At 41.6% G+C, this 26,835-nt stretch overlaps 2 protein-coding genes across 3 annotated transcripts; both read left to right on the forward strand.

The window, feature by feature from the left end:
* The first annotated feature begins 8,746 nt into the window (after positions 1-8,746).
* Positions 8,747-18,867, forward strand: htr1fa (5-hydroxytryptamine (serotonin) receptor 1Fa). The gene is made up of 3 exons (XM_085920637.1): positions 8,747-8,827; positions 17,105-17,229; positions 17,494-18,867. The coding sequence occupies exon 3, from the start codon at positions 17,495-17,497 to the stop codon at positions 18,677-18,679; it is 1,185 nt and encodes a 394-aa protein (XP_085776763.1). The 5' UTR covers positions 8,747-8,827; positions 17,105-17,229; position 17,494; the 3' UTR covers positions 18,680-18,867.
* Positions 18,868-20,485: 1,618 nt separating this feature from the next.
* Positions 20,486-26,835, forward strand: LOC147051116 (zinc finger protein 654-like). Of its 2 annotated transcripts, none has more exons than XM_085919718.1 (11): positions 20,486-20,688; positions 21,477-21,622; positions 21,745-21,826; positions 21,898-22,033; positions 22,110-22,339; positions 22,441-22,577; positions 22,671-22,812; positions 22,910-23,194; positions 23,269-24,270; positions 24,342-25,072; positions 25,158-26,835. In XM_085919718.1, exons 1-11 carry the CDS (start codon positions 20,533-20,535, stop codon positions 26,239-26,241), a joined length of 4,131 nt encoding a protein of 1,376 aa, XP_085775844.1. In that variant the 5' UTR covers positions 20,486-20,532; the 3' UTR covers positions 26,242-26,835. The 2 variants fall into 2 exon arrangements, with proteins under 2 accessions (XP_085775844.1, XP_085775845.1); XM_085919719.1 differs by having other exon boundaries at positions 22,110-22,312.

The raw sequence follows: 26,835 nt of genomic DNA on the forward strand, positions 1-26,835 counted from the left end.
CTGAAATAAATCAAATGAGTAAATTACTTGTATTTCCAACACGGTGTAGCGTCCACCCCAGTATGCAAATGGCAGCTGCCAGTGTTCCCAAGGTGTTATTTTGAAACAATGAAATGAATCAGCAAGGAGCGGAAATTAAATATAAGTTGTCATTCCCAGCAACATTTCCACAACATCCTTTATGCCATTTTAAGGTAGCCGTTTGTTTGCCTGCTGTTGTGCGCTTCTCACACCCCGCGTATCATTTCCGAAGATGGCGGAGAAGACCGGACAGATATGAAGATGAAGTATTATGTTCTCTTTATGAGGAACTGCCGTGATACACCAGAATCATGATAAACAAAACACACAAGCACTTTACGACGAGGGAAATTAAGCAGCACAGGACTGATGAGCTCATATGAGTGGCAGAATCGGCGCTATTTATTGACGGAGGAAAGCAAAGGATGAGACAGATAGGGCTGATAAGATAATGCTATCCAGGTGGAGGAACATAAAGACTGGCAAAGAGCTAATTGGCTGCGAGGAAAAGACAACATAGCTGTTAGATCAATGAAAGAGATAGTTTGGAGAAGCTGAGGAGTTGACAGGAACATGATTGGATGAAATCCCGATCCAAAGGTGTGTCGTTACGAGCTATGTTTACTCCTTGGTGCATACTTAAGTGTTTCTTTTCCATTAGCCAAGGCGCTTCCAAACGATCGTAAACAAAAGCACTTTTACGACTCCGGTTTAGTAAGCGTGACGACAGCTGCCGAATCAGAAGACCTTGTAGGCTGAAGTGCATTTTTATTCATAATATTTTTCACAGTAAAAGCAGTGAAATATTCTCACCCCCAAAAAAATTTTAGTCTGAAATGTAATTATGATCTTGCATTTCCTTAATTAGTGGCGTCTGCTTTATGAGTGGCCCAAGGAGATGTTGTCCATTTAAACATTTAATTCCGCTCGGTAGCTTTAATTTACTTTACTGCACGATTGCACATCCCAGTAGCGTGGACAGAGAACGCAACAACCGGCTTCTCTTTTGACCTTTGACCTCCTCCCACCGTCCTTATTCCGCAAGGAGCCACTCCATTCGAATATGACAGCGGCTTGATCCTTGTGCTATGCCACGCTGAACCATTCCAACATTCATTGAACGCTTCTACCATCTGTTAGAGTCCATCTGGCTGCGAAGCAAAATCCAAACACAATCTGATTAACCCGTCAACCTTTTCCCACATATAATCGGGTCTGATATCTTGCACGATTTCTTTAAATAGATGATCCAAAAATAATATTACTCAGTCTATGATGTATACAGTAATTCACAGATCACCTTTATTTGTATTTCACGCTCGTGTGTATGTTTTAGTCGAGTTGTTTATATGGCTGGAGGCGGATAGACCTACAGAAAGAAAGTAAGCTGCAGGCAGGCGGGAACTGAATAATCCTTTTTTTTAATGAGTACAGCAAGATAAACAAAGGGAAGTTGAATTCCTCTGCGGTTGGTCGAACAAAATTAAAGTTGGTTCAAGAAAGACAGGAACAATAGAAATAAATTACAACTTCTATTGGCTGAGGGAAAATAAAGTACGAAACCTTCGACAGAACAAAGGTCGTCTGTCTCAAAAGGAAAACCAATGTGAATTCAGGGCAGGTAGAAGGACGTGAGAAATGGTCGCTAATCAGTCGAGGAAACGAAACCAACAACTAAGAAAGACTGGTGACTTGTTGACGGTACCATTTTTAAAGCACAAGGGCAAGCAGTGTATTAAAGAAAACTGGGCCGAGAAGACTGATAAGCTAATGTGATAACGGTGGAATGACACGAAGAATAGCGAGGTGTTGAAAGGGATCAGGAGAGACTCAAGTGATAAATTGATTCGATATAGATGGGAGAACAAAGACAAGGGCAGGCGGTGAGTTGATTGGAAAACCCGATGGCATTCGCCAAGTCATGCACTGACAACTCTCAAACCAAAGCGCCACTGAACACAAGGACAAAAGGAAAGAGCCTTGAGACAAATGTTATGGAATGAGAATGACTACACGTTTTATCAGGGTACCTAGGACGCATCCCTGAGGTATCCCCGTATTCAGAATGAAAGTAGAGGAGGTTGCTCAACTTTGTATCCATTTTATGGGGTACAATTTTGTAAAAGACAGCTGAAATTCATAAACTACATCCCGCTAAAGAGTAGGTGTTTATTATTCTGGTGTGCGAGTAAATAGAAATTGATCCAAGAAGTTTTAGGTTGTATAGCTTTGGGATAATTGCTTTGCCCTTGCTACTTTTGCTCTGCAAGTATTAAGAGAAGAAATGAACACAGGTCAGTTTCTGCTGTGAAACTCTTGCTGGAAGCAACTGAAGCAGAGATAATCCTCAGAATGAACAAATGCACCTGCCCGGTGTTGACACGTCACAAGGCCTGGGTTTCTAATCTTGCGAAAGATTCCTCCTTCTCAAACCGGTTTTCTATACTATCGCCCGTCTAGAATGGTTACACCGATGCTGCATTTTTAAATGTGAACAGATAAGATAATATCTTACACATACTGATCAGGTTTCGAGGTAGTGGGGACATTGGAATATAAAATAGGGCTTCATGTTGGAAAAAAAAGGCTTTTTTTCCTGGAAAAAAATTAAAAGATAACTGCCATGACTGACTACATTTTTATTTTGTTTGTATCTTCACTGACATTTTTATTGTCACATAGAAAGCGGAATATTTTGCTAATGTATGGTTTATTGTTATTTTATGGTTGTGCTTAAACGGCCAACTCGCTCCAAATTTTTAGTCATTTTATTGCTATTTGGGTTAAGGTAAACATCATTAAAATTTCAAAAAAATAGTTTAAAAAATTATATGTTTAATTTTAATTGAAAAATTGGGTATTTTCTTTTGAAGGCCATTATGCCACACCCTCCTTCCTGGAAATGATCAATGCTTATCCCATGTCTGTTTGCACCCAATTGTCTGTGTCATCCAGTTAGCTTCCTTCCTTCCATTGTGTCATTCCCAGCTGCCACTCTTTTCATAAGTAGTCAGCGTATAATGAGTCCCCTGGCTCGTTATCACCACAGCGGCACAATGCTTAGCGCTACAAGTCACGCTCTTGAACAGACAATCGGCATTTGAATGGAAAAGAGCACAAACCCATTCTTAACTTTTTCTCCAACTGAGGTCTCGTGTTTTTAATTCATAAATTAGTTGCTTTTCAACCAAAGAGCATATATGAGATGAGCATTTTCCATGCATCTTTATCTCGGTCGTCAAAATCTGAGCTGGGACGTGTCGTCTGTTGATTAAGTTGCCGTTTAAAATTTTTGACTCATTCATCCGCCGCTAACGTCTTCCAATGACAGCCTTGGTTTCTTCCAAGGACATCGCCCGAGTTCTCCTTTCTGCTCCTGTCTTGTTTACAAGAGAGCACCTGTCATAGAAAATATACTGTAGCTTTCTTTGCGGCACTTAAATTTATGAGGAACCAAGATGTTTTCTTTCTTGGTTGGGCCCGACCTAATTAACCAAATGGAGCGAAACGTGTGATGATAATTCTCAGATGTGTGGGGCTATTGACTGTACATTCCATATTTCTTTCAGGAAGACTCTTCTAAGTCTGTATACATCCTTGAAAAAAAAAAATTGTCGATGGTTATAGAGGCTGTAAACAAAATTTCCTTTATTCATTTTCCCATGGTGGTCAATTTAACTGAGAAGTGCTGACGCCAACAAGTTGGAATATTTAGTGGTAATAAAACTTTGTATACTTTTTACGTGCGTTGCGAGACAATAAAGTGGGCCTATTGAGATGAATGACAAAAGTTAGGATTGTTTTTGTCTTTCAGTCAAATGTCAATGTCAAGTCTGCTCTATTTGTTAACGTGAGCATTTGTGGAGTATCGTCGCAGGTCTTTTCTGCTTGCTGATGTGTTTTATTGTTTTGAGCATCCGATACATGTTGGCAAAGACTCCATCCAACCATTTTTTTTTATCGTACTTGTTCTCATTTGAGTTTCAGCCAACTGACTTTTGGACGAAAAGTACACCCTCGGACTGGCCACTAGCCAAGACAGACAAGTAAATACTCAAACTCACTGACAACTTATTCTACAATGTAATACCTGGAGAAGAGTTTCATATTTTTATTCCATTTGTCCAAGTCCCAAATCAAAGCCAGAACTTCGAAACCTTGAGACGGCTAACATTTGTCTGTACTAATATTTCAAAAATCCATCCGACAACAAACCGTTAGCTTGTTTGCCAATCGTTAAATTAGCCTTGAGCGTCAAACCCAATTAAAAAAAAAAAAAATTCCCTACACAAAGCTTACGAAAGTCCATTACTGCATTCAGAAGTGACAAAGCAGCTTCAAAAACACCCTGGAGGTTCACAGTGAATGTAGCAGAAAGTAAACTTGGAAGAAAAAAAGTCCTCATGGACTTCTAACTACTATTAACATGACATATGTGATGGTCGGCCATTTTACAAAGACCATCAGTGTGGTTGATGAGCTCACAATTGTTCAAAGTTCTTTCTACTTTCATTTCAAAGCCAAAAGTGGGAAAGTCACCCACACCCAACACATCATTTTTATTTCTCACATTTTACGATTCGTCACATATTTTGCACAATTTATAGCCTTTTTCGTTCTAGCCAGCTCATGCATCTCACAGGTCTTGCAAATACATGCACACCTTGCACCTAAGTGGAAACGGCGCCAGAAAGCATCATAGCTTAATCAGCTAATGCATGTCACGATTACATTTAAGACATTTCATTAATCCCAAAGGGGAAATTAGGACTATGCATTTTAAATACAGTATCGGAAGGATGTGAAAATGTGCATGAGTGGGCAGCAACGTCTGAAAGGGCAATTCATCATTTGATGATGAGGCTGGCATCTGCTACTGCCTTCTATCCTCTTAAACTATATGAACTATGAACTCCTTCCAACGATCATTTCATCCACGTCGACTCGACAGCAGCATCTTCAAATCCTGATAGTTCCCATCCTTGCTGACTTCACACTCAATCTGTTTGACCTTAATTATAAATCAGTAAGGATTTACCTGACTTAATCCGCTGCTTCATATCAACGCTGTCGTGTTGCGTTAATCGAAACGATGAATACTATCCGAAAAAGAAATTTGAGAGGACACACAATTCGGAATCAATATTTGTCTTTGTGAAATTCTGAATTTAACCTCAAAATTCTGAGATGAAAGTCAGAACTGACTGCGGCACAGCTATTTTTGTCGAAACGATTGCCCAAAGATGATCTGACGACGATATTAAACATGTGGCAGCTTCCATCTGTGTTTCATAAATGATTAATGACGGATGACAGCAGACACAAGCTGCGTTTCTTCACATCGCTGTCTACCTTGCGCAAAATCGTTCCCACGCCGTAGACGGAACATTTGGTTCAAAGGATTTGTGTTGGTCCTGCTCGCCAGTTGTGTAGGAGGTGAAATGAGTGCTTTTTTTTTTTTTGACACTTCTACATTCCTCATCTGCAAATCAAGGTCTTTAGCGGGCCTCGTGAACGCAATTGAAAATTCTCTACTCTCGAGATTCACTCCTTCAATGTCGTGCGAGGCATCATTTGATCACAAGCACACGAACGGGCGACGTCATCGCCATCATTGCGGCTTTGTTGTGACACTTGAGAGGCTGGCATCTCTGCAGGGGTGTCATAACAACTTTTTTTTTGTGACAAGATTTTTTTTTTATGGATTCTCCATACATTCCAGCCAGACTTCGCCACTTTGAGCACAAAGCTTAGTTATTAAAAGCGATTTGAATTACATTACGCAGAGCCACTCTCTTATGCAGATGTAACTCGGTGGTGTCGACGTGAAGAGAAGATTTTTTCCAAATGAAAATACAGCCGATTCATCTTCTCCAACATGAAAAAGAAAACTTAATCCTGCACCTCCTGCAGAGAGAAAACGATGTCTTTTTCAAAGTCTACTTTACAATTCTAACCTAAAGACAAGTTTGCCCTATTTTCAAGTACTCAATATCTTTACAGTATTTATGCCCAAGTCAACTGGAAGTGACTCACTCCCCAAAATGCAATTTCACATGAAGAACTTGAGCTGTGAGGAACATCAATTCATTCCCCCATCTGGCTCCCCGTTAATATATTCAGACCTTTTGTTTGTTAAGTCAGTTGAAATACAAACAGCAAGATAAATTCATAGTACACATCGCAACCTGCTAAGATAAGCTAGGCTAAGCTAGGCTGTAATGCTCAGAAACAGGCAGCCTACCAAAAAAACAAGATGGGAATTTGTTGTCAAGCAGCTCTGATCAGTCAAAATTCAAATGGACACATTTGTGAATATACAAAGCGTTAATTGAATCCCAATTCCCGCGGCTGATCTGAAAGGTGTCCTTTTTAATGAGCTAAACCACAAAGGAGCACAAACTTGTTGAAAAGGTATTTTAATTTACTGGCTGGTTGTCATACACTTTTGTCTCCATGGAGCTACACACACACACAGCAATAGGACTGACAGCATGGCTTAAATAATTTTAGCTCGGACAATTGTCGAGACAGCCTGCTGTCAAAGACATTTCATTTAAAGAGCTTAGTTTTTTTTTTTTTTTTAAACAAACGGTACATAATTCACAGGTTTATCCTGTGATAATAACTGACAGAATGAACATCAATCCGTGAGGATTAGACCAACAAATCCCCTCTGAGTATTTTTACTGGATGTTATTGATTTCTGTATAAATGATGTCTTTAGCAAGATTTTGGGCATTAGGGAGAAAATAATGTTGGTTTATGCTCAACCTGACATGTTTGTTCCTTAATTCGATGAAGGTAAATTAAGAAAAGGGCAGGCCATTTAGAAGAAAAAGTTGAAGTGATGGAAAGAACACGGACATGGAAGTTTTTCCTGAGAACATAAAAAAGCTGCTCTTTTGCCCCAGAGTCGGAATTAATATTGGAAACTTTAATCTAACTGCAGGTAATGCGGCAGATTTAAAAAAAAAAAAAAAAAAAAACATCTTGGAAAGTACTTTTCTGCACTTCGCATGAAGTCCTCTGTGAGTGCCCCCTTTTGAAAACTGCTCAGCTGTGAAGTGTTTTTTTTTTTTTCCGTGTCAAGTTAACAGAGCAGAAGAGAGGAAATAATTGACAAGATTCATTTTTATTTTTCATTTGTAAAGAGGATTGAGCAATCATTTGACTTTTAACAGTTTTTCTTGTACTTTTTGCCTCTTCTGTTGGAGGGCAATGAAAGCATATAATACATTTTCAAAGTGTCAGTCACAAAATAACAAAATATTTGCATTGTCACCTAAAGCAAATATAAATCAAGCAAGCAAGCAAGCTTCTGCTTATTATCATAAATGATTATTCTCATTTTAGCACACTCAGCCTGTGTTCTTCCTTTGCTTGTTATTTATAGATCTGGTTTCTATATTTATCACGCAGTGGGGCTTGACACAAACTGCCCTGTTTAGTTTCACTTCAATGAGTTCTGTATTTGTATACGCACTATTGGGAATTGCACAAGAAACACGCTGCCAATAACGCTGACCTGTTGAATATACTGCGGCTATAAAAATATCAACTATTTTCTGTAGTTGGAAAGAAAAAAGAAAAGCACAAACCCACAGGGAATATTTCAGTGTATCCAGATGGTCGTTCTGTGCCTCCCTCACAGTGAGCCGAGCTTTAAAGATTGATGGGAAATGTTTTACAACACCTCCGACTTAAGATATTGAGCCGGCTTGTTTTTTTTTTTTAAATCATCCTAATTAGGATGCATTCGATATAATAAAAATAATAGCTATGATGTAACCTGGCTCAGACTTTCTTATCATGTTTCATAAACATCGTTTTGTCAACGGAGATTTTATATTCTTTCTGTACAAAAGTGTGAATGTGGCCATTTTGAAAAGTGCAATGAGTCAAGTGCAATGTCTTTTATATATGTCTTACGTAAGCCATGTGAAAGACTTATTTCACGGAGCACCTAGTGAGTTTTTTTTAAAAGTAATAAAAAAGAGAAGAAACACTTTCATTTGTTTGCAGTTTTGATAAGAAAGAATTACAGAACCATCTCAACACAACTCAAGGCCAAACAATAATGACGGTGTGATTTTGGCACAGGTGACAAAGGCGGCATTTTTTTTATGTCGCATCAATCTGCGAGAATAAAAACCACCCTCCCATTTTAAAACGGTGAACCCTAGACATTAACTGACTTGTTTTGTCTTCCTCTGGGTGTTTTTAAAAAGCTTGCCATCAGAGGAAATCATTAATGAGCTACTCCAGTCCTGTAGGTGGCGGTAATGCACGTACGTCCATTGAAAGGTGCTAGGGGCAATTGCCAACATGCCAGGAAGTCATTTGCGTTAAGGGGTTGTCTGAATTGTTTTCTTAAGTTTGCATGCCACCTCTTGCTAATTCTAATTTTTTTTTGCACAACCAATCTGACATGATGATACATTAATTGCAACCTTTTTTTGTTTCAAAGAGATCATACAGAAGCACAACTTTTTTTTAATCATCACTAAAGAGTCACTTATTCAATTTAGCATTTCATCCCGAGCTGCCACAGAAGCGCTTATCTCCTTAATATCGCTGATAGGCATCCAATCTTTGTCTTCACACCTCCTCCTCCTCTCCTCCTCCTCCGCGCACGGCCACGCGTCTTAGCGCGGCCAGGACGCGCGCGCTCACGTGGGCGCGTCTGCCAGCCCCCCGGTCGCCACAGTGGATGGGTGTCGGCGTGAAAGATGCTGTGAGCTGAATGGACGCACTTACATTCAAGGAATGTAATCATCTTCTCTTTATGCCCGCTAGAAGCCGGGTAAGTTTTTCTTTTTTTTGCATCCCCTCCCCTCCAAAAAAAAAAAATCCCTTAACTCACTCAAGTGTTTCAAGCCACACTTGCTATTTGGCAGTCTGCAAAATTTGAAGTACTTTAACGATTTTAATATTTGATGTGGTTCAAACGTGATGTCGTGTTTTCCTAATTGACTGAGCAGTTATTGTATCAGACAATGTCATTTGCATGGTGATTAATAAGACATGAGTATTTCCCTGGATGCAATCTTTCCCTGCAAAGGACGTGACAGTGTCAAATTATTTATTTCCTCTGTGTGTGTGGTTTTTTTTTTTCTTCTTCCCCCAATTCCTTACAACGTGTGCCATTGCAGCCTGAAGGCGATTTGGATTACATAAAGAAAAGTAATTTTCTTGCAGATGATGAAGCACGGTTGTCACTTTCAGCCCACATGTTTTCCAAAGCGATCTACGCATAAGAGCAAAAAAGAAAGAAAAAGATCATTTCATATTGCTGGTGATGATACAAGCTGTGGTTAATTCCATGCTTGCCTGGGATGTCCATCAATGGAATAGCTCTGATGTCCAGTTAGAGAGCTCCAGTTCACAATGTGATGACTGACTGCAGATTGGTGAGTGGGCCATTACGAGAAGAAGAGGTGTGGGGGGGGGGGGGGGTAACGTAAGGGGAGAGTGGGTGTTGCAGAATTCCACCTCTGGATAATGTGATGATGGCACTCAACTCAAAGTTAAGTGACTAAGAGGGACAGCCATGCTCTTACAGTTCTGAGATTCAAAATTCTCCACTGGTAAAAAATACAAATAAGCAAGAGGAAACCTTTTCAGATTAGCATAGCTTTATAGATTCTTAATGGATCTATTCAGTAAGGACAATGCCTGGAACCTTGTCTTCTATTTGTTCTGTTACCTTCTCTGCTAAGAGCCAGAAAGCCCGCTTCATTTTTTATTCATATTTATATTATTATTTTTTGTTCTTGTTCCTTGTGTTCTGGCAAGCATCTTATTTCCCTTCGGAGTTTATTAGAGTCCACTATTTGAAAGACGACAACAATGTCAACATGAAAACACGACATTAGTGTCTATTTTGAGGCGTTTATAAACTTAAATCCCAAACGTCAACTCCCCGAATGGATCTGAACTCAATAACGGACTTTATCTACCAACACGAACACAGCATGGATCTTAAAACATTATTTGAACGTGAAATCATAAACAAAGCTCTAAAACAATATTAGGAGCGCCGCAGTGTAAATAAAGGCTTGCACTCACAAAAGCTTTCAACAAAATTATACAAATGCCGCACAGACGAGTTTGCATGGCCAGAGACTAACATTGTAATTGTAATGGGAAACAAATTATTGATGGTGATAAAGACAGATTGTCATGTGATGCCACTTTTTTGTGAGGAGCCAGGAGAGCACGTATCGCTAGTTTGATTTAATTTCGTTTAAGACTGTTACCGGTAATAGATTCAATATGTGTTCAAATTGCAGTTTAACGATAAACATTAAAACGTACGAAAATCCCTCGCAGCTCAATGAGTGCAGATTAAATGGCATCTTGACAATGGGAAATGTCTCCACTTCATTTTAATCATGTATTGAAGTATTCTGACAATCAGGCCAAACGTGAGCATCAGTCAATCAAAGTTCAAAAAAATCCGATCTCGTATCTCTCGCAAACATTGTCATCAGGAAATATTAGAATTTTTACAATCACATTATTACGACGTGATCAACCATTAGTAAGCGAGTTTGCTGATTTGAATTTTCTTGCTTGGATTTCCTCTGGCTCCACACTGCCCCCTACTGGTCACACTTGAAACCACACCAAATATCCGCAATGGCAGCTGATGTTTCGCCATGTTTGTTGTTGCCGTGTTGTCCCCCCAAATTCATACTGAACGCTCCTTACATGAGCTCAGATATTTTTTTCCTCCTTTCTTATTTCAAAGGGGATTGTTGACTCCCGTTCAGTAGCCCCCTGTTGGTCATTGTTCTTCTATATCTCTTGGACGGGTTGTGTCTATTCCATTTTGTTGTACTCCATGGAACAAAAGATCATCACGCTATTCTTCTTCTTCATATTGATTCCAGAACACACCAGAAGATTTTAGAAGGAAATTCTCAGGAACTCACCAGCTTTGAAAACGCTGCTGTCAGCCAAGACTGGGAGTTCCTGACACATCAGTCACTTGGAACCCAAGCTGTAAAAGTTCCTATTAGAGGTGTCACGAATTCTACCAAACGACGTGACGATTCTCGCCGTCGCACACCACAGCAGACAAGTGTAACTCTCATAACCGACTCGATTGCTTCTAATCAGAAACCAGTTCTCGTACCCAACCTTTGCAGCCAAGCAAGCGTTCTAACTCCTAGAAAAACGTGTACAACATTTCCGAGTGTTTCTGTGACCCTTCTTCCACGTGGAATCGTCGTCGGTCAACCGCAGTCAAGCCAAAACTTCTCTTGAATATATTTGCCGTGTGTCAGAGGGCTCCGGAGAATACTCCAAATAGACCAAAACTTTTAACGCTGAATACCAAACAGTCCCTTTTTACTTTTTACACGTAAGGGTATGTCTGGTTTTAGCACCTGAGCTTTGACTCGAGCGTTGATGAGTGTTTGAAAAATGCATTTCAGTGTACACCACTTGTGCATTACTCATCGCAGGAGGATTTTCAGTGACCTTAACGCATTGCTGCAGCTACTTTAAAAGCTGTTAACTTTGTGTAGGTGGTTTGGAGAAACAGGCCGTAAAATTTACTGGGTATTTTTGTGTTGTTTTTTTTTAAACGCGTGGTGACTTCATTACTCACAGCGTCACGCACCATTTCATCCTTTATTCTTCGAATTGATAGACTACTGACTTATTAAACAAATCCACAGTGGGTTGCTTTCATTAATAGTCAACTTCTTGCCTTTTGGTGCATCCAAGAATGCCAATGGACTTCCTCCATGATGTCTGGTTATCTTTTTGGAAGGATTAAAACCTGCGACGCAGCAGGAGGTAGCCAAATAGAACTAATTAGCTTGTTCCGAGGTGCGCTATGCTAACAGGCCGCTAGTTTTGCCTACACAAGACACAACAGGTGGTCGGCTTTAATTTAAGGCTAGAAAAGTTTGTGATTTACCACAATGAAAACACGTTGGAAAAGAAAATTGCTGGGTTTCAACACAAAGCGTAGTTAGAAGGAATTACTGTTAATCTCGTCGCTTTGTGTTTGAAGACAATATCGAATCTGGAGGCCACCTGCTGTTTTTTGCTCGTCACGTACGAAGGTCAAATATAATCGAATGGCGACTGGAGATGGTACGTCTGCATTTTGTCACAAATGGATAAGTATTTGAAAATGGATGGAAAGCTTTATCTGAAACTAAGAAAAATTCTGAGACAAGCTCTTCACTACATTTGGTACCCTTCAACTAGTTTCAATGCAAATGGGTTGAGAAACCTTTTTTTTTTTTACATTACCAACTGTTCCAAAGTCCTTGATGCAAAAGAAATCACTTGTTTGAAAAAAGCTTTCAGCTCTGCAGGACCTTCATTAAGTCATTAAATGAAGTTGTGTCATTCCCATGATGAATCAAGTTAACGTGACAACATTTTATACTTGTAAAAGACCTTTTACTTGCAGCGACGGGGAACCCGAGTACCATGAACTAAAGGTTGCACAAAGCTGTTAGAAAGATTTTTTTTTTTTTTAGCAAAATAACCTCATTTTGCATTTAGGCAAAAGCACCAGGAAAGGGAGAGGTGTTTTCTTTTTCCCTTCACGCAACCCTGCATAAATCAGCGAGATATTTCTCGGCGATGAAGTCAGCTTGTCCTTGAGCAAAATGTAGAAACCGTACCAATTATGGTTGGCACCTTAAATGACAGCCACAGCGGACTATTTAGCACCACTAGATGTGTGCGTGCGTGCATAAAAATGATTGACTGGAATATTGAGAAGCAGTCTAGTGAGCTGATGAAAATAACAATACCACAACATTTAAATTTAATTTAAATTTCAAATATAGAGTGGATTGAACCGTATCTTTTTTGCACCAAAGTTAAAAGTGTGTGTGTGTTGTTCTTTGTGATAGTGTAGGGCAATTATTAATGTTTAAAATGTAAACAAAACAAACAACTGGACTCTGAAAACCGTATATGTGATCAAAGAAATAATTAGTGCTGTATGAATGAAATAATCCCCCCCCAACCTACTGCTTGACTTTCATGTGTTTGGATTGTTTTCAGTGCATTGCATTATCTGCAATGAGCAGGCTTGGGTTAGGCAAAGCTTGCTCACCAGCTAAACAAAGGGGAGATGTCATTGGCGTGCCTTCTACCCACTGGAAGCATGTGATAACAACTAGCATGTTGTTTAACATATGGAAGTTTTTCTATGATCGCTATAATGAGGATGATTTTTTTTTTTTTAAATTTATGCCACACCGCACAACTATTTTCTGTTTACCATTAATCTTTTTTTAGCTTGTGTCCACGAGTGTAGTCGTTACCACAAGCAATCTCTCGCTTCAGATCACAGTAAGTTAGAGGTCATAAATGTTGTCAAACAAAAGCCACAAATGTAGCATTGGAGCTATTTGGAACGTGGCACCATCTTCCTCCTCCTCATCAGTACTAAGGCAGACATGCTGTTTCTTTTTCTTTAAAAAAAAAAAAAAAGTGCTCAGTGGAGCATTAATTAAAGAGTCGTGAGTGAATTTGAACAGTTTGATAAAATGACATATTTGCACATGGGTAATTTGAATGAATCCGTGATTTCAATTTTGACACATTGTCAAGTAGTCCGTGTTGAAAAGTCTTTTGGGTGCTTTATTATCTTGAAGGCTTTGCACATCTGAGCTTGTCAGTAAAGTCACCTTGGCAATTTTTAAGAAGCTGTTTAACAACTACTGTGATGTTTTTTGGTGTCGAAAGAAACATGAGTGCTCTATGAAGTTTTTTTTTTTTTTTTTTAATCCGGTCGGTCAATTTAGGACAATCTCACTCTGTAGTTTCATTATCATTATTTAGCAAGTCTCTGAAACTTGATTAAAATTGTGTCTCTAGAAAGGGTAAAATCTCCATTTGTGAGCACTTGTAATTTGCTTAAATGACCTTGCCAGTTGATTGTGTTGCGCCGCTAAATCTCGCTTCATCATTTGCAGCATCACTATATCCTGATTGTTTCTAGGGCTTTCCACATTACACTTCCTGTTGATGTGCTCTTTTCAGTCGTTTGTTGAATGTAAAAAAAAAAAAATGCAGCCGTACCAGATTCGGATGGAATACACGCCCCTTCTTAAATACTCCCATTGTGAAGCTTTCAATAAATGACTAAAGATGCTTCTCAAAGATAAAATTCATTGTCATTACAATCGCCCCAAGCAGGAAAGCTTTTGTTTCACGGTTAATGGAAAATGCGTGTTAAAAAAACATAAGTGCTGCATTTGCATTCTTGTTGGAGAGCAAAAAATAGAATTGCTTGAATTGGCTTTTTTTCAAATCAATACTTTAACGTGGCATAGATTGTATTATTTCCATGTTAATTGTTTTATTATCTATTATTTCCATGATCAATTGAAAAGCATTTGTATTTTTTTTTATACACATTTTTTGAGACTGTTTATGGGCCTCTGTACAGTCCAATGTCATAATTCATAAGTCAATGAAAAATCACCTTCAGCGTACACAAAAATCCCAAAAAGTTACTAAACTCAAAGAGCGGAACCTTCTAATGTGTTTTTTGTTCAGTAGCCTGGAGATGTGAAGATATAAACTTCCATTAGACGGGCTGGCAGGTCAATAAATGTAATCTGTCAGTGCAGTTCGAGTCAGGTCTTGCAAATTACAAGACTTAATTAATTATTACCCAGATTGTGATTAAGCGGAAAACCTCGATTGGCCGAGCACATCAATCACACGGCAACGATTTTAAGCTGAACAGGCGTGCAGAAGAGTTTTGTTCTTCCTTCTATTTACACCACAGCACTTCAAATCATTTGCCTCATTTGCCTTGATGTAGTTTTATGTACACCGCACCTCATTAGGTAACCCGAGTGGATATCCGTCAAATGAGGCGAGACAGGAACGAGAAGCATGAGTCACACTTGAGTTTTATGCCACTAATAATTGTAAGTGTATTGGGTTAATATCCTTTGTTTTGTTTTTCAATGTCGTGTTTATGTGGGCAATTTTTTTCAAATGTGGATTGCACTTTTTTACAATCATTACAGCTAATGCAAATTTGTCATCCCATAAGAAAATTAGTTTTGACGGATTCACCGATCTACATTTCACACGAGGCCGATTGTTACTCACTGAGTATAAAAATTACCAACAAATGTGATAAATGATGATAAACAAATCTCAACGCTCTCAAATAAAATAAAATAAATCCTTTTCTTATTGCATAATCATGACACTAATGAATTATTAATAACCAAAACTCTCCCACTGTCAAAGAATGTGCATGGGAGAGTTCAGTTTGCCATATGGCCATGGTTGATTTGCATACAAGTATTACTCATTTTATTCAAATATTCATTCCAGAAAGTCACAATGATTAGATAACAGAGATGATCATAAATGCACCGTACAAATAAGACAATTCTAATACCCATGATAAATAATCAACTTGGAATGGTTTTCCAACTTGATGCATCGTTCACGAGAAATAACTGACTCAATTCTGATGATTAGGTGGCGAGAAGAGCGACTTTGAATTTGTACACGGTCACCGTTGGTGGTCTTCACAAATGCTGTGTGTGCATTTATTCAATTCCATGACTTTTTTAATGTGAAAGTGTCTTTTGCATCCACGTGATAAATTTTCAAAGTAGAAAAAAGGTTTTCATCACATTACAAGGTGCCTTTTGCCATGTAGCCTCACTTCAATACTAAATAGAAAAAAAGCAGACGAAGCCAAAGGATGTGTTTCTGTGCCCTTTTATCGTCCGGGCATTATTTATTTGCTGCTGTCTGAAGATGCAAATAAATGTCAGTCACGGCACAGTTCTCTTTCTTCCCAAACAGACGCTCGTGATTGTGCTAGTGGCCATTTTGCTGCAGTTTCACACTTGCTCTTAAGAGGACAGTAAGAATGAGATTAAATGTCACGGTGTTGACCCTCTTTGGCTCTTGCGCAACTTTTTGACTTTTTTTTTTTGTTTGGATCTAACCTGACCATAATTCTTTCAATACTGCAGTCAGAACTTGTTTTGCCCATTCTGTGGATTTTTGCACAAGCCCTTTTTTTTTTCTTCTTCATAAAAACAAATTACATCTACTCTGGTCCAATGCGGCTTATCTTCATATGTCCTTGAGCGAAATGCCTGCAGCTTAGAACATTTGATGACAAAAGCAGATAAATTGCTCAGCAACATGCTGACACCGTACATGCATTCTGTCAACGCACTGTATAATAATCCGTATAATTATTTATGTATTCAAGCATGAGTATCTCCAACTGCACCTTATGTCACGGTGTGCAAAAAAATAATAATCTACATGAATACATATGGCTACCTCTAATAACCTTATCCAGAGGGTGGAAAACAAAATATATCTTCTAAAGACCACAAAATATGTATTTTTTGTCAAATCAGAGGAGAGCAATTTCATTCCGGGGTTATCATTTAGTTAAAAAAAGAAATTATAATTTCACAGTTAATGAAGCATAATCAACAGCAGTTGAGTATTCTAAAAATATATATTTATTTTTTTTGTTAAAATGTCACCAAGGTGACCATGCAGTCAAGTATGAATGACAGAAAATGTAATAAAAAAATTCAGTCTATCTAAAAACAAATATTTGGATTTAGGCATTTTGACTTAATTCAAATGTATTTTTTTTAATCAAGATTCTCTATTACAGGTTGACTCGTACACCCAAAAATAATCTACCCCATCTACCAGCAAACGTTAATCAAATGGTTTCGGCGAAGAGTTTGGCTGCTTCTGCTTTTATCACATTAAAAGTACTGTAGGTCTACTTCTGGTGTTTCTATAGCAACAGTTCCCACTCATATCTTCAGGACGAGTTATGCCCAGCGTGAGGGAGTGCAGCCATGACACTCATACCTGAAGATTTGGATTCAAACTCAAATTAATAGAGAATTATGAATCAAAGGAAAGCTCCCAAACTACCGGTCTCGTTTGAACCTCCCAAAATATATAAATGTTTAATCATATGAGGCAATTTGGCTGACAATTTTCTTTTTCTAGGTACAGGAATATTTTTTTTTATATATATCTCATTCACTTTCTTCTCTCTCTGTTTTGCTTTCAGTCTATTCCAGGTACCGATGAGCAAGCGAGAGGTGATGTAATGGCAGAGCTCACGTGGAGGACGGATGAGTGCAGGACCTCCACTGCTGTCTAAAAATCACTGCAGACCCCGTAGACACTTACCAGGTGTGTAGTTTTGAATTGGAATAAAACATCTCAAACCACACATTAGGTATTTCAGACCTCGACCTTGAATGATAAAAAACACTTTAGTTGAAGTTGTTTTGTTAGCATAAAAACACATCTTTTCTCAATTTTTATGGGGAGTTCAGAAGTTTTAAAACATTTTTGAACTCAGATGGCTTCGGCTCACCTGCCACCTGAATGCTAACATTTAGCATTAGCATCATATGTGCTGGACATGAGAAATTCTTTCTTAATTCTGCTCAGAATGGATTTTCCCAACTTCACTGAAGGGGTGTTTGCGACCAACAGCGGTGATTATGATACCCTGGAGCCCGCCAAAGCGCCCCCCAAGAAGATCGTCCTTTCGGTGACCCTCTCCGTGCTGGCCATCGTCACCACCTTCCTCAACTGCTTGGTGATCACCGCCATCGCCGTCACCCGCAAGTTGCATCACCCCGCCAACTACCTCATCTGTTCCCTGGCGGTGACCGACCTGCTGGTGGCCGTTCTGGTCATGCCCTTCAGCATCATCTACATTCAGAAAGAAACCTGGGTCATGGGTAAGGTGGTGTGTACCATCTGGCTGAGCGTGGACATCACGTGCTGCACGTGCTCCATCCTCCACTTAGCCGCCATCGCCGTCGACCGCTACAGGGCCATCACAGACGCCGTGGAGTACTCGCGAAAACGTACGGGTGCCCGAGCAGGAGCCATGGTGGCCGTCGTGTGGCTCTTGTCCATCCTCATCTCGCTTCCTCCTCTGTTGTGGAGGTACTACACGGGGGATGCGGATCAGGAAGACCAGTGCATCATCCTCCACCACCACATCGCTTTTACTCTGTACTCCACCCTCGGAGCGTTTTACATCCCCCTTTTGCTCATCCTCATCCTCTACTTTAAAATCTACCGGGCCGCTCAGACCCTTTACATGCGTCGGGAGGCCAGCAGGGCGAGCCGTCACTCGTGCATGACCAACGGGAGCTCCATCCCTTCCACCTACCCCGCCGGAGACGGCGGGCCTCGGAGTCCGGACCCCGTCAGCCCGCAAGATAAATCTTTCTCCGATCCCTCGACGGAGGAGGCGCCACGCGAACGCATGCGTATTTCGGTGAAAAAGTTCCACTGCAAGGGCCGTCGGCACGACTCGCGCAGTGAGTCACGGAGGAGCCAGCTCTCGCAAGGACCACGCATCTCGGGCGCGAGGGAACGCAAGGCTGCATCCACGCTGGGTTTGATCATCGGAGCCTTTGTCATTTGCTGGTTGCCCTTTTTCGTCAAGGAGGTGATCGTCAACACGTGCGGCTCTTGCGGCACGTCGATGGAGATGGCTGACTTTCTGACGTGGCTGGGTTACATCAACTCACTCATCAACCCACTCATCTACACCATCTTTAATGAGGACTTCAAAAAGGCTTTCCAGAGACTGGTTAGGTGTAGTAGTTATCTCTGATGGTTAATGCAATGTAACTTGGAATCAAATGCCTGAAGTGGAGTTGAGGAAAAGGCTGAAATTTGGCTCGCACTCCAGGCGGATGAAGTGGAAGCCAACACTCCACTTGGCACTTCAGTAGCCTCAAAGCATCAGAAAAAAAGATTTGGATCAAATAAATTCCCTGTTATAAATAGAATAGCCTTTCATTGGTGTTGATTGGAGTGAGTGGTAGGACACTGACATGTTTTTTTGTTTTTTTTTAAGAATGTCATAGCTGACCTTTTCCACACCAACTATTTGAGCACTGCCAAGCCAACTGAAAGGTCTTGAAATAGCTGCCTCTTCCATCTAATGGCTTCCCATCATTCTTGCCTAAATTGGAATGTGTAAAAAAAGAAAAGAAAAGAAAAGAAAATGATCATAGGAAGAAATATGTGATTTATCAGTGACAGAAAAAGATGTAAAGTATCATTTATAATGAATTGGAAAAGATGATTGTATTGTATAAAGATGAACTGAGAGTTTATATTATTATTATTGTATACACAGAAAATATACTGCACGCGGAGGCCCCCAAAAACTTGTGCTTGCATCAATTTAAAATGTTTTGATTATTTTTGTACAACTTATACTGTATCTTTCCCTCATATAGTCCTGTATTTATTTATTTTTAATTTATATGTTTGTTTATTTTTATGTTTTATTTATTTTTACCTTTGAATGTTTCAGCACTTTGACTATTTATGTCCCAGCTCACGCCCACCACTCGTCCAGCTTTAACTTAATTAATGATTGTGAAAATCACTGGTGGAGAAATCCTCATTATGCCCACTCAAGTACTTGGAATAAAACTACTATTTCTTTACTGCCTGCAGGAGGGCAGATAATACCTTGATGGAAATTTTGAAGATGAGTCAAGTGTGAGGATGTATACGAAAGAGACGAGATGGCTCGTAAAACTGTCTTGCCGAGTGGTCGGTCGTTGTACAAAGTTTATTTGTTGTGTGTTACCTTCTCATCAATCACCAATAAACATTCCTCACATGAATGATTCTTTTCCGACTATTATTAAGCGAACCCAATATTTTGAGCCAAAGCTTTTATATGCACAAATTGAGAGTCTTCATTGAACCAAACTTGCAGGTTTTGGGAATATGAGAAGATGGAGTACCCAAAAAAATCCCACAGAAGCACGTAGGGGAAGAATATGCAAACTTCAAACCCAGATTGGACCCTCTAAGAATATGTTTGAGGTTTGCATCTTCAATTTCAGTGAAATGACCAATTCATAATGTGATTTTATAGGAATTTATAATAATTTAATTCAGAGTCGTCCTGTCACTGTAAAGGACAAGAAAATGAGGTCAATGTGTTTGTATAAATTTGATCCAGATCGCATACAGTGTCCATATGTGATATTATTCTTCCCTCTTGTGGCTCATTGAAGTACTGCAGTGCAATTTGCTGAGATGCTTTTTTTTTTTTTTTTTACTATAGTTACTATAGTAGAAATATACTATCGTATAGTATAATAATTATAGATTGGTGGTGTTTTCATTTCGTTATTTAGCTTAAATTTGGTAAAGACACGCATTTAATTGCTTGGAAATATATATTTATGCTGACATCCAAATTGTTTTTTTTTTTACAAATTCTTTCAGCAACAAGCCAGGTCAAACTTTGCTGTGGTGCGTCAAAGTTGTCTAATTAACGAACCACGATTGCTTTGTTTTGTATGTGACTTTTATCAAAGCACATCATACAGTTGTTGTCGTTTAGCTTTATTGAGATTCAACACACGTTTTAATTATAGGGATGCCAGGTTGGGGTGTTTGCAGATTGGAGGATGGGGTCGTATCCGACCTGGCAACATGGACTATGCGCCCGATGCGCTCGACAGTATGGCGGACAGCGAAAGTGACATAGAAACTGACGGGCTTGAAATAGCTCTAGAATCATTGTGCCGTCGATATTGCAACGATGCGTCCACCCTTAAAAGCAAAGACTACTGTTCTGGGTTTTGTGAGGTACGTCGGAACTATTTACGTTCGATATTCTTCGCGTATCAGTGTGTTGACAACTACAACCGTTCTTGCCTGACGTTAGCATCCCGGTTAGCATCAATGATGCTATTGTTTGCTAAATCTGTCATATAAGCATTTGAAATGAAACTGGGGGAATCTATAAACATAGATTTAGGACGAAGGTCCGGTTAAGTCACTCCCCGATTATTCAACATTTTATCACGGGACACTTGGCGATTGTTTACACTGATAGCTTGGCGCTAACGAGTGGCTAACTGTCGTCATGGATGTTATCATTAAGAGAACAAGTGTCACTTGAATTGTGGGATTGTAATGCTGTTGTGTAAATCCTTATTTATTCGCCAATGCCAATATGATTAAAAGATTGGACTTGGTTTTATAAAATGATAGTTTTTCAGATATTTGGAAGCTTGTGGAGGGGAAAAAAAGATAGACAGCAAAATGGAGACTCTGCTTTTGTTTTCAAACCTCAATTGAGCCGAGGCACATGTTTTCCATTACAAAAATCTCTCAGCATACCGCCAAAATACGATGTCACAAAGAGTAGACAGTTTATACTGAAATAAAAACGAGCTCAAATTTTATATTTGATCATAATTATATTGAGTCTTGGACACATATCTCATATTGTCTTGTATGAATATAGTGAGTACACAAGATTAGTTGTCCAGTACTTATTAATGTCAACTAGGAATTATTCTACCTTTCAGTGTGCATGAAATATTGTCTTATTTTTGTTTTTTGGATGTTTTCATGTTGCCATTGTGCAGTTGGTTGAAGCGTACACGAGCCAATGGCAGGTTCCTCTGCCTCAACTGAAGGTGCTGCGGACAGCGCTGTGCGGCTTCACAAAAGCCACAGCCAAATTCCCCGATGACTGTCAACACGTCCACAATATTCTCAGCCGTCTGGCCTTGTGAGTGATCTCTTTACTTATGTAGTGAACCAAGGTGGGGGTTCTCTGCATCAAATAAAATCAGTTTGCCCTTTCACTGCTTTTGCTCATTTTTCTAATGACATTGTCTTGTCTTCTTCCAGGAGTATATTTGAGCTTCTACTGTTTTTCAGCAAAGAGGAATTTGGGGAAAATCCTTTAAAAGACATCTTAGACTCATATCAGGTGACAATTCTTTTTTTAGTCGACAATTTGTTAAGTTGAACCTGTTGATTATTGTTTGTTTACTCTTTTAGGCATGCCACGCTGAGCTTTTAAGGCACCGGAATGTTTATCTTCAGCATGCAAAGCTGATCATCAAAGCTGGCGGTCCTTGGGAGAACCAGGTGTTGCAAGCAATCTTGAAGGAGACCGACTTGCCTCCTAAAGAAGGTCAAATGTGGCTACATTTCTTTACCAAATACAAGAGAAAAGCGATTGTTAACGACTGTATGTCTTCTTTTCACAGTTGACGATTACCTAAGCTCAGAGCTGCCTGTTTTCTTGGAGCTGCGGATTCGCTATCTGCAAGCGTGTGAGAGAATACGGGAAGCTATGGCCTTGGCCAAGGTTTGCCTGGAGAATCACAAGCCTGGGAAACATTTATTCCTGCATCAGGCTTATCTGACCTGTCTCTACAAGGCCTCGCTGCATGAAGTTCTTCACAAGCAGGTGCTCAGTGCACGATTTGCATGCCAGGTTGTTTGTTGCGTTTACAAAGTGAACATTGAAAAAAATATTGTGTATGTATGGAATATCATTTCAAATGATGATGGAGTTCAAATAAATGTTCCTCGCAGATGGCAGAGATCGATGGCCGTGATGCGGTGGAGATCATCTGTAACACTGAGCAAGATGAAAAAGATGAGCTGCTCCTGTCATTTTGCAAAGTGTTCCTTGCCCAGCAGTTACAAAACGGAGACATGTATTGCATATGGTAAGAAGATTTCTCCGAGACGGAGCTCTTGGGCATGGTTTGTGATCAGAATAACGGCTAACCGTCTTCTTAAACGAAACGGTTTTCTGTCAGGGACCTGGTGTTCATCTGGAGCAGGTTGCATCTTCGAGCCCACCCGTCGACGCGGGACTTCCTGACCGAGTGCACTCGGCTGGCTTCCTCCGCAAAGAACGCCCGCGCCATCTTTCCCTTCATCAAAATAGTCAACGCCGAGGTGCGATCGAAAGCATCCGTCTGCGGGACGCTGGGCGAGCCAAAACGAATTGCCGCCTCAAACGTGGAATTTGTCTTCTCTGGGTTTGTTGTGACAGCTGGGCGGCGATGGCGTGCAAGTCTGCATGGAGCTTTGCACCAGGGCCTTGCAGCTGTGTGACGCGCAAGCGGACGACGTGGTTCAGACTCTGGTATGCAAGACCATTGCTTTCCTCCTGCCCGGAGACCTGGAGATCTGTCGAGCGTGCGCCCTGATGGTGTTCTGCCTGGAGCGAAGCCTGGACGCTTACCGAACGGTGCGCCTGCTTTACAAACATCCCGACCAGGAACCGCATCCTCACCGAAGCCTCGTCCCGACAAACATTCGCTTCAAAATTATGCAGGTGGGACGAAGAGAAAGTGATCATCGAGCGGAGTTCCAGTTGAATTGCTAAATATGTCGGTTCTCATATTTCAGATGCTGAAGGAACGTCTGACTTTTGACCCCGAGTTCTGGAGCATCCTGGCCCTCAGGACCCACTGCTTGGCGTTGATTGACGACAAAGTCATGAAGGATGCTCTTATCGAGGAGATGAGTCGAGAAGAAGAGCAGGAGGAGGTGGAAGGCAAATACTGCGACGAGGAGCTAACAAGTACTCGTGTAAATGATTCGAATGCTCAAGACGTGAATTGCTCTGCGACCGAATCTGAGAAAGAGCCGCCTCCACCGGAACACACGTCCGATAGCCACACGCGAAGCTTGTCAAGCGCCGATCCAGTGAAGAAGAGAACATGGGGCCGGAAAATGCGACGGAAAGTCCGACTTTTGTCCGATGAGGACATCGACCAAGGCGACGATCCGGAATACATGTACTATCTCAAACCGAATTCGTTGTCGAATAAATCTGGATATTCACTACGACGCAATCACGCTAAAAGGGAAAACTGCACTTCTGTCAAGCTCCCTCTCAACCGTAAGAGAGAATATTTGTCCCGGTGTGTGAAAAGCCAAATTTTTAAAAGGCAAGGCAAGAAGAAGCGATGGTTGCAAGGTCTTCCCAGACTGGAAGCGCCACACAGCGTCCAAGAGAAGGTGGTCGTACTGAAAGGGAAAAAGCGGGGCAGGAAGCCCGCGCAGCGATGGGAACTTTATTACCCCGATAATGAAATAACCCTCCCCAAGGACAACTCCGGTCTAGGGGAGGACTCTGATACGCCTCATCTGGAGAATGAAGCCGGGACGGCAAAGGACGGACACGGCGACTGTGGTGGAACCCAAGAGGAAGCGTCCCATATTTGCACTCTGCCTCAAATGGTCAGCTCAGCCGTGGAAGCTGACCCCGAGCTCGATGGACCGCTCCAAAATTTGCAGAGCTCGCCAATAGAACTGATGCACAATTACCATCTAAAGTCTACAGTCGGTGGTGACCCGGCGGACCCCACGGAAGGACGGCTAATCATCGAAGAATCATACCAAAAGGTTAGTACGGGGGAGTTTACTGGATCTGTTCCCTAAATATCACATTGAACTGGCTTGTCTTTTGTTTTTAGATCAAAGTGGCGATAAGTTGGAAGGAAAAGATTCAACGGGCACAAAAGTACGGTTGTCTGAATTTCTACTGTAAGTCTTGTAAGAAAAACTATAAAGGCTTGAACGTGTTGAGGCATTTCATCGCCCACTTCAAGAGGCGCAACAGGTGCATCATCTGCGGGAAATGCTTCCAGCGCTTCGTCGTGGGCAAAAAGCACATTTGGGATCACATCGAAGAAATGTGTCAGAACCGGAAAGACTCCGACCCCCATGGAGTTGAAAGCACCAACGGGACGACGGGTAATCCGCTCGAGGCTCCCGGCGCAAACCAAACAACGCCAAGCGAGGAACGGCGGAAGAAACTTGCCAAAGTCAAAGTTTCCAGCCTCAGTCGGGAAGATCGAATCATGCGAAACCTCCGTATCGCCGTCAAAAAGTTCCAAGGCATGTGCAAGAAGTCCAACAAAGACACCACGGCGACGCAGTTCGACTTTAAGGACGAGCAGGTGGTCATTCAGGACGATCTGATCATCATCAAATCTCCCGCAAAGGAAGGCGAGGCGGCGGCGGGAGAAAACGGCTACGACGCCATCGGCAAATACGTCTTGTGCCCTTCCGCGTCCTGCGATCGAGTATTTATGAAATACGGCAGCAACCTGACCAAGCACGCCGTCAAATGTCACCTCAGCGAAGACCAGGTGCTGGAGAAGACCTTTGTCTGGGCCAAGCACAAATGCAGCTTCTGCAATCGGTAAGAATTTCCTTCACGACTTTGGAGCTGGTGTGAATGCGTTTGCCTTCTTATTCAGGTTCTCGTTGCGTTTCTCTCCCAACAGCAACCTTCAGTTTGTCCAGTATTACAAGGAGCACATCAGGCGCCACGACCCTTCCCTGCCACACTTCTGCTTCCACGCGCAATGCGACCAGCGCTTCTCGACAGCGCAGGAACTCCGGGAGCACACGAACTCCCACGACCCGTTCAGCCCCGCCTGCGCTTTCGCCAACTGCAACAAGCACTTCTCCAACGTGGTGAGCCTCTACGACCACGAGTGGAGACACTACGTGCCGGCGCCTCAGAGGGACGAGGTCGGTCGGCAGCAGAGGCAAAGCGACGAGGCTCCGTGGAAGAAGCGGCTGAAGGTCGAGGAGAGGTGGTCGCAGAGCAAGCAGGTCAAACGGGAGACGTCGGTCGTCGAGAACTCCACCGCGGGAAATGCCGCGCCGGGAGGAGACGGCGAGGCCATCGCGCAAGGAGACGGCGGAACCGTCGCACCAGATGGCGAGGCGATGGCGCCGGATAGCCAAGCCATCGCGCCGGACAGCGAGGCCATCGCGCCGGATAGCGAAGCGCCTTCTTCGAAGGAGGCAGAGATCATCCAGAAGCCCGTCAACGGCTTCGAGGAAGCGAACCAAAGCCAAGCCTCGAAAGGATGCAAGCGCGCCACCGCTAAAAAAAACCATCACAAGAAGAAGTTCAGGTTTACTAGCGAGAAGCCTATTGTGGACCCCTTGAACATCAAGGAGAGGGCCAAAAACACCACGCTGGCCGAAGAGACCAAGTTGGAGAAGGGGCTCGTGGCAGAACACAAAAGCTTCAGCCCTCCAGATCCTGCCTACGCCACGCCCTTCTACGCCACGCCCTTCGCCCGGCTGCCGCCGTGCACCTACATGGACGAGGATCAGCTGTCCATGCGCAAGCGGAGATGCACGGAGCAGGACGCGCACGTGCAAAATCACGCCCGTACGGACGTCTCAGCGAGCCACGAGAAGCACGAGAGCAAAGGTCAGCGCGAGCAGAAGATCAGACATCGATGCGACAAGTGTCTCTCTTCCTTCGGCAGCGTCCAAGAGCTCCAGAAACACAAAGCTCTCGACACGTGCTCGGCCCTCTTTGGATTTGACTCGGATGACGAAAGCTAACACGCCTTACGGAATTCTGCTGGTTTGACCAAAAATGTTGAGTTTCTTTTTATTTTGGGTTCGGATTTGAGAAGGAACTGCGGACTCTAGCGTATCTTACAGAATGCGTCGTCGCTCGAGCCGTTTGCCAGCTAGTCCTTCAAAGTAAGTGGAATTGATAGAAAATAGAACTAATCTGTTACTACTCTTTCTTCTCTAACTGTCTTCCAAATGCGTCACGCTCAAGCACTGAGGGACGATCAAAAGAGGTTAAGAGGAATTTCTGATTTATGAAATATTTTTTTGGGGGGGGGGCCTTCCACATTGAGATTAAGTTTATGGAAACATAAGTGGAGCTTTTTAGTCAAGCAATCACGGAAATCTGCCCCGGATCTTCTCAGTATTCAATTAAATAGGAAGCAACACGTGAGCTGCAACCGGGGGTATAAGTTGTGTACAAATCCTTGGTCTTTAAGTTGTCATTTTTTTGTGTGTGTATGTATGTATGGGACTTGCTTATTTATGTGTACAAATGTAAAAAAAAAACATATATTTGTTATGGTATAAGGCCAGACTATTTTTGTTACATAAAATGACTAAAATCTGTTTGATTAA

The sequence above is a fragment of the Syngnathus leptorhynchus genome, chromosome 9, assembly GCF_054491065.1.
Source record: "Syngnathus leptorhynchus isolate UIUO chromosome 9, UIUO_Slep, whole genome shotgun sequence".
Lineage (NCBI taxonomy): Eukaryota > Metazoa > Chordata > Actinopteri > Syngnathiformes > Syngnathidae > Syngnathus > Syngnathus leptorhynchus.

What these genes read in the sequence shown, in the direction of transcription:
- LOC147051116 (XM_085919718.1), top strand. Translation starts at nt 20,533, where the DNA reads ATGGACTATGCGCCCGATGCGCTCGACAGTATGGCGGACAGCGAAAGT. An exon ending in ACATCTTAGACTCATATCAG is followed by an intron (nt 21,827 to 21,897) that starts GTGACAATTCTT and finishes TTACTCTTTTAG; the next exon opens with GCATGCCACGCTGAGCTTTT. An exon ending in TTCGCTTCAAAATTATGCAG is followed by an intron (nt 23,195 to 23,268) that starts GTGGGACGAAGA and finishes CTCATATTTCAG; the next exon opens with ATGCTGAAGGAACGTCTGAC.
- htr1fa (XM_085920637.1), top strand. Translation starts at nt 17,495, where the DNA reads ATGGATTTTCCCAACTTCACTGAAGGGGTGTTTGCGACCAACAGCGGT.